Source organism: Magnusiomyces paraingens (genome assembly GCF_902498895.1).
Source record: "Magnusiomyces paraingens strain CBS 517.90 genome assembly, contig: contig2, whole genome shotgun sequence".
Lineage (NCBI taxonomy): Eukaryota > Fungi > Ascomycota > Dipodascomycetes > Dipodascales > Dipodascaceae > Magnusiomyces > Magnusiomyces paraingens.
In genome coordinates this window covers 1,299,573-1,307,500 of record NW_022474068.1, presented here as the reverse complement: position 1 = coordinate 1,307,500, position 7,928 = coordinate 1,299,573, and the positions used below count along the sequence as shown (strand labels likewise).

At 34.3% G+C, this 7,928-nt stretch overlaps 2 protein-coding genes across 2 annotated transcripts; one reads left to right on the top strand and one right to left on the bottom strand.

Annotated features, from left to right (window-relative positions):
* Positions 1–3,406: 3,406 nt before the first annotated feature.
* SAPINGB_P002152 (40S ribosomal protein eS24) lies at positions 3,407–4,106 on the bottom strand (the record flags this gene model as incomplete). The annotated part of the gene is made up of 2 exons (XM_031996872.1): positions 3,407–3,811; positions 4,104–4,106. 2 exons carry the CDS (start codon positions 4,104–4,106, stop codon positions 3,407–3,409), a joined length of 408 nt encoding a protein of 135 aa, XP_031852763.1.
* A 1,969-nt stretch (positions 4,107–6,075) lies between these two features.
* On the top strand, positions 6,076–7,923 carry SAPINGB_P002151 (uncharacterized protein; the record flags this gene model as incomplete). Its single annotated transcript, XM_031996871.1, has 1 exon — positions 6,076–7,923. One exon carries the CDS (start codon positions 6,076–6,078, stop codon positions 7,921–7,923), a length of 1,848 nt encoding a protein of 615 aa, XP_031852762.1.
* Positions 7,924–7,928: the final 5 nt, after the last annotated feature.

The window sequence follows — 7,928 nt, the reverse complement described above, 5'->3', positions numbered from 1 at the left end:
AATCTATTGTTCCTTTTCTCGGTGATCTTTTATGGACATTATTTAAACTTATATATTCAAACTTTTTGTATTCAACTCCGACTCCCGACTATTACATTCCCGCTTCCTTCTCTCTCTCTTTTTTTCCCCCCTTTCCTTTCCTTTCATTTCATTTTTCTTTTCTTTTATTTAAAAAAAAAAAATAGAAATTGGCCATGTGTTTTTCATATGATGACTGTGATCTATCCATTTCTTTTGAAATTGTGATGGGTTTAATCTTGTATACGTTATTCAATTATCCGACCTACGGATAAAGATGAGAAAAAAAAATAAAATAAAATAAAATAAAATAAAAAAAAAATAAGATTCTTTCTTTCTTTCTTTCTTCAATGACTCGGCTATTCAAGGTTACTCAAATACTTAAAAAAAAAAAAAGAAACTTCAATTGAAGAAACATTGGGAAAACAATCTACTTTGGAGTATCTGTATTTTAATATGCGTGTCATTATTACTAAAAAAAATGTGTTTCCTTTTTCTTCTTCTTATTCTTCTTTGGTGTAGTGAAAAAAAAAAAAATTTTTTTTCATCACTATCACCGTTGATATCATAATTGGCTTAGAAATATAGAAAAAAAAAATTGATTAGAAATAAATAAAAATAAATAAAAAAAACTTGGCTATGATGATGATGATGATGGTTATGATTTCATATTAGCTGAATCTTGTTTTTTTTTTTATATATATATAAATTTAAAATGAAATTTTTTTTTTCTTTTTTTTTTTTTTTTTTTTTTTAAAAAAAATATATTTTTATGGATCATCTTTCCCTTTAGGTCTAAACCAGCATTACCATCATTTCTTTTTTCCCCCAACATAAAGGTGGGGTCAATCAATGAAGGTTGAGGAGGAGGAGTTTTTCCGATTTCAAAATTTTTCTCATTTCTTCATTTCTTTTCTTTTTTTTTCATTGCAATGAGTCGGAGAAAAAAAAAAAAAAAACAAGTATAGTCATGACTATGTACCACGACTCAAGTATATATATATATCCAGTCCGAAAAAAAAAAAAAAAAAAATTACCTTCTTTAATAGACTACGAAATATACAAACATATATACTACTAGTCAAGAAAAAAAAATTATTATATATAAAGCCTTTATGTTTATTTACTTATTTATTTATTTTTTTATTTAAATTGATTTCTTTCGGAGATTGCATCGTTTGTGTCCGGTGATACTTACACACAATGTTCAACTAACCTATCAGTTTATCCGGCCACTGTTCGGATAAATTTTGTTAGTAAAGCCAGCCTTTCTTTGTGTGAAAAAGAACCTCCTAATATAAATGAAAAAAAAAAAAATTATTCCATACATATCATAACAACAACAATTTAGAAAGAAAATTAAATAAAATAAAAAAAAAAACAGATAAAGCACAGGTATATCATTCTGTCATTTTAATAATACTCTTAAAAATCAAGTATATACCTTCAACCTGTTATTCAAACAAATACATATTCAAAAAAAAAAAATTAATAATATAATAAAAATAAAAATAAAAATAAAAAAATGAAACAAGCTTCCTTAGTCATAGTACATTGTCACAAGGTACTTACATTATTTTTCATAAATTAAAATCTACCCTTTTTAAACAATGAAACAAATACGTTCCAATTGACGAGTCCTCGTTTAATACATATTTATACATTCTTAACATTTCATTTTCTTAGATAAAAAAAAAATTTAAAAAAAAATTAAAAGGCTCAAGTGATTGCATATTCGTTTCAGATGCAATAACACAACAATCAATTGAATACTTTTAAACAAATACCATATTCCTTAAACACCTGAGCTTCATGTCACATTGGCAGTTATCTGATTAAAGATATATATAAACGAGATACCTAAATAAGATTATCTTTTGTTTCTTTTATTCTTATTCTTTGTTTTTTTTTTCTTTTACCTTTTTTTTTCTTTTTTCTTAAGTTTTATCAAGAACATCATGACCCTATCCATAATTGGCAATGAGATGGACCAAAAAAAAAAAATTAAAAATTAAAAATTAAAAATTAAAAATTAAAAATAAAAAATAAAAATTAAAAATTAAAAATAAAAAATAAAAATAAAATTATGATATAAACTGATCAGTCCCTTTTTTGATCTGACCACAAGATATTCATTCCCCCATACTTTTTAATATGTTTCTTTTCCACTACTACAAACAATTGCATAAAACATTCATGCATTCTATCCTTCAATCATTCATTAATTCATTAATTCTAAGCAATTATTTTCCCTTTAAAATCAACCAAAAACCCATTTAAGCTTTTTTTTTTCTTTTTTTTTTTGGTTTCCTCTTCTTCTTCTTCTTCTCCTTTTTGTTTTCTATACAGTGGAAACTTTGAAATAAATAGCCAGTCTGATATTGACACTACCCCACTCCACCCCCCTTTTCCCTCTTTCAAAATATTTTAAAAAACAAGCATCTAGTTATGTAACTACTTAAACAGATAATGATCTCTTTAAAACCTCTATTGTGATGAAATAGTTAGAAATAAAAAAAAAATAGAATAAAGTGTAAAACATGTGTCTATTCTCGTTTTAGTAGCTTCTCTTATTATTTTTTTTCTTAAAAAAAAGAAAAAAAAAACGAAAGACTAAGACCTTTTGTCTTTTTATTATCCATTAAATATATATAAATTAATATACTACTAATAAGTAGTTTGAAATGATTTAGTTAAGTGATATATTAAACGGTTATATGTCAAAAAAAAAAAAAAAAAGTACAGACATGTTTCATCAAGCACAGATACTGCAACATGCTCAGACCTTGCAACACGTTCAATATTTGCAAGACTACCTTGAAAAACAAAAAAAAAAAAAATTAAAGTGTACATTAATGAATAAATAAAAAAGGGGAGGTTAAGGTCATAAAATATATTCATCATCAATAAAAATATATTGTGTAGTCTTTTTTTTCTAAAAGTACTTTCATTCTTAACTAAATAATATCACTTTCTACTCAACTCCCTATAACCCTTTGTTACACTTTAATATCAACATAATCTTATGATAGCTATTTACAAGATACATGTTAACCCCTATGATAAAAAAAAAACTTCCTTTTTATCCCAAGCATTTCACTCACTCTTTACATTCATCTCTCTAAGAGCTTTTCAAAAAAAAAAAAATACAATCCCCCTAAATTACCCACTTCTACAATTACACGATAAATGAAAACAATAACTTCAAAAACTATCTGCAATGTTTTTTTTTTCTTTTCAAACATTAGCAGTTTATCTTTTTAAATTTTTTTCAATTTTTTATTAAAATTTTGCTTCATCTACCTCCCCAGATAAAAGAGGAACACATTACCAAAAAAAGACAAGACATATGAAATTGTAGAGATATAATATACACATATCAAGCTGTTTACTCGGCAGCCTTCTTGGCAGCTCTCTTGGCCTCTCTCTTGCCAGTGCCAAAGATCTTCTTGCCACGGTTCTTCTTCTGTCTTCTTTGTTGTCTGCCGGGGCCCTCAACCTTGGAGGCAACGCCGTATCTGATCTGGCGGTACTTGGGCTCAAACTTCTTGAGAGCCTCAGGAGAGTCGTAAATCAGACCAAAACCAGTGGTCTTACCGCCACCAAAGTGAGCCTTGAGGCCAAAGACAGAGACAGCATCCTTCTCCGACTTGTAGAGACCAGCAAGCTTCTCACGGAGATCGTCCTTGGAAACACCAGCAGAGCCGGGGTGGAGAACGTCAATGACAAATTGGCGACGGCCCAAAAGAGGGTTTCTAATGAACTTTCTGGTGCGAATAGTAACGGAATCACTCTGGTATTAATGTTAGCAAAAAAAGATTCTTTCAAAAATAAAAAAAAAAATAATAATGAAAATAACGAAAACAACAAAAACAACAACAAAAGGACCAAAAGTCAATAGCAGAGCCTTTCCATATCCTGGGTATTTGTTTCTTTCTTTTTTTCTCCAAATTTCATTCATCTTTATCCACCATCATTATCGACATCTGCTGAATAACATTTCTTTATTGCCCATAATCATCATCATCATTATTGTCGTCGTCGTCATCGTCGTCATCATATCTATCATGTTGATGAGGACATACCATTTTGCCAAAGTGGTTGTGCTGTGTGGATCTTCTAAGAGGGAAAAAAGTTCGAAGGGTAGCAGACAGTATGCAAAAAAAATTTTAGGGCACTGGGGGGGGAGGGGGAGTGCGAAAAAAAAAAAAAAATTGCACCCACTCGGCGGCCACGCACACACAGAGGAGACCTACGCTGTGTATTTCCTCTCTCTGTCACTCAGTAACGGAATACAACCCCATACTTTGTAACAATTTTTTGTTACACTAGTATAATTTATAAATATGTTACATGTTTGTTACACAATCTTTGGTTAAAAGTTTTTTTTTTGCTGTGTTTTTCCACCCACTCTTTTTTCTCTCTACCTTCTGTTGTTGTCAACAAATTACATAACCATTCTTAGAAATATTTCCATGATTAAATATACGCATAAACTCTATATACGTTCTTAAAATAGTAATTTCACAGTCACATTATTTTTATGTAACAAATAAGTGTAATACCTTTTAGAAATTTTAAAAAATCAAAATAATAAATCAACAACACCACATTTCAAATACAAAAAAACAAAAAATGGCGTATGATCATTGAAATCATCAGAAGTTTAAAATATAAGAGGTTTTTCTTTCTTTTTTTTTAAATTGGATGTATATCATTTTTAATCTATGATCATATTTCCAATTATTCATAAAAACCACCATTTAACTTATGTTTTTTTTTTTTATTTTGGCGCACAATAAACCAACTTTCTATTAGATCTTAAATTTCCCACATATATTTATATATAATTATATACCACTGTAAATAATAAAATATGAGTAAATAAAGCAAAATCAGCCGCAATTAGGCACAATCACAGCCTTTCGATTGTTGTCTACTCAAAATAAACAAAAAGATTTTTAAGAAAAAATAAAATCATGGGCATTTTTTTTTATTTTTTTTTCTTTCTTTAAATGTTAAATGAAACCCTTTCCTTCTTAACAAAATCTCTTCCTAGTAAACGCAACTCTTGTGCAAAAAACTTTACTTTTCTGTCACCAACAAAGAATCACGCCTAGAAATGCAAACAAATCTTTTACTATTACTTTGATGGAATTATTGAGCTCAAACTCAATGACCCTCCTTTTTTTTTCAATTTATTATTATAAATTTTTGTATAATTATACAAAATTTTTTAATCAACTCCTTCAGCTTTCTCATTTTGGAAAATGTACTAAAGTATGGATTTCTATGTTAGCTACTATTCAATTATAGAACACAGTAGTAAAAAAGGCATAATAATTTAATGATACCCATTATGGATGAGAAATAAATCAAATAAAAACAATAATTTCATGAGGTTTTTTTTTTTTTTTTTTTTTTTTTCAAACTCTAACCAGTTAATTTCTGTATCTTAACTTGGTGTGGGGTAAATACCAAACGAGAAATCACAATTTTAATTTAACGAATCTCATCTTCATGAAAAAAATTTTTTTTTTTGACCCATTCCCTTAAAACTGCCGTTGCTAGAGAATAAAATAAAGAAAAATCCGTTTACTAGGCTCAATTCGGATTTCTGGCGAAATCAGGCTGTGAGGTTTCTTGATTAAACTAGATTATAACCTTCAATTTTAACTAATCGAGAGAATACCACTCTGCTACTGCCTCATCAGTAATGGTGCTTTTGCTTTATCCTACTTGATCTTGCCTTAAACAGTTACGAGACTCAATATTTAAATTTTAAATTCCTTCTTATAACCATTTAGCGATTGACTCCCCTGGTTATCATGATTATAAATACCAATTACTTCTTTTAATATCATTAAGTTATAAATACCTGACTATATCATAGTGACTTCTTTTTTTTTTTTTTTTTTTTTTTCTTTCAGAAAATATATATACCCTCAAAAGTTATTTTGAGTCTTATTAGGAAAGAAAAAAAAAATGAAAATTCCAATACCAAACAGCTTCTCACAAGCGGTATTACTATTGGTGCCCCTATACTCGCTCGCGTTTATGGTACAGGCGGCACCACTTTCTTTGTCTTCTTCCCCAGAATACCTTACTTTTTCAGAACTTCAGAAGCGTGAATGGATTGTTGTTGATGATGCTATTCAAAATGTCAATTCTCTGCTTGGCTGTAACTCGCCTTCTCTTTCTGCCAAACCACCTAATACTGTTATTCAACTGGCTGTGATTGTTGAGGAGCACATGAATGCTATTTCTCAATGCGTTTTGGATGGAAAGTCGGTAATAAACAATGTTGATACTTCTTTATATCAACCTGCTGTTCATATTGAAGCTCGCTCGTGGTGGACACCCGTGGAAAGTGCCATGTACCATGTTGGTTCACTTGTGGGATGCAATGATGCAAAAGTACAATACACTTCTGTACCTCTTTCTGTTGAAGACATGAATATTGCCATTGTTGACCGTATGGAAATCTTTGCAGCCTGTCTTTTGCGTTGGGACGGTGTCAAGTATTCCCCTCAAAAACGATTTGATGATTTCAACGAAAAGACAAGTGCTGGTGTAAAAATTGGAAAAAGACAGCAAGGTCCACCTCCACCATCTCCACCAGGTCCGCAGCCACCACAACCACCAGGCCCTCCTTCACCACCACCTCCTCCACCGGGACCACCTCCTCCACAAGACGGACCAAGAGAGAAAGATACTATTTTGTCCGATAATGGCCTACTGGTTGCACGTCAATGGGGACCACCACCACCACCTTCCCAGCAAGGCCAACCAGGGCCACCTCAAGGGCCATCTCAAGGACCCCGACCACAGGGACCACCCCAGGGACCGCCTCAAGGACCGCCTCAAGGACCGCCTCAAGGACCGCCTCAAGGACCGCCTCAAGAACCACCTCAAGGGCCACCTCAAGGACCACCCCACGGGCCACCTCAAGGACCACCTCCACAGGGACCACCTCAAGGACCACCTTACGGACCTCCTCAGGGACCTCCTCCACAGGGACCACCTGGTTGGAATCCGGGTCAACCACCTCCACCTCCACCACCAGGCCGCCCACATCATGGAATCGACAATGACGCTGCAGCTGATGGTGCATCTGATACAATTGATGTTGAGGTGGAGATTTCTAAACGACAATGGGGACCTCCACCGCCTCAAGATCAAGGACCGCCAGGAGGACCACCAGGAGGACCACCAGGGAGACCATGGGAAAAGAGGAATGTCAATGTTGTTGTTACCCGAATGCCAATGGCAACCGACCGAGCTCAAGATGACCGAAAAGGACTGTGGTCTCAAGGGCAAGAAAGTCAATCTGAAGGTGCTTATTTGGAAGAAAGACAATGGCAACCACCACCACAATATCCTCCTCCCCCTCCACCGGGGCCTTCACCTGATAGGCCTGGTAATCCAGGACCTCCAGGACCCCAAGGACCTCCAGGACCCCAAGGACCCCAAGGACCCCAAGGACCCCAAGGACCACCTGGACAGCCCGGTAGACCAGGACCTCAAGGTCCCCGAGGACCCCAAGGACCACCAGGACCACCAGGACCACCAGGACCACCAGGGCCACCAGGGCCACCTAGGTCATCTAATCCGCCGCCTCCTCGTCCCCCGCATAATGAAGCTGAAGCTGAAGCTGATACTTCAACTATGCTAATGCGGCGTGAATATGATGCCAATTCGTTACGCCCATTGCCAGCAGATTATGATTATGGGGACGATGGGTATGGCTGGCAGGCCCCCCAGGGACCTCCAGGACCTCCAGGACCTCCAGAACCTCCGGGGCCTCAAGGATTTAGAGGACAACGAGGACCACCTGGGCCACCCGGGCCACCTGGGCCAAGGGGACAGCCAGGATCCGGTCGACCTTGGAGCGGCGACGAGTAAATGCT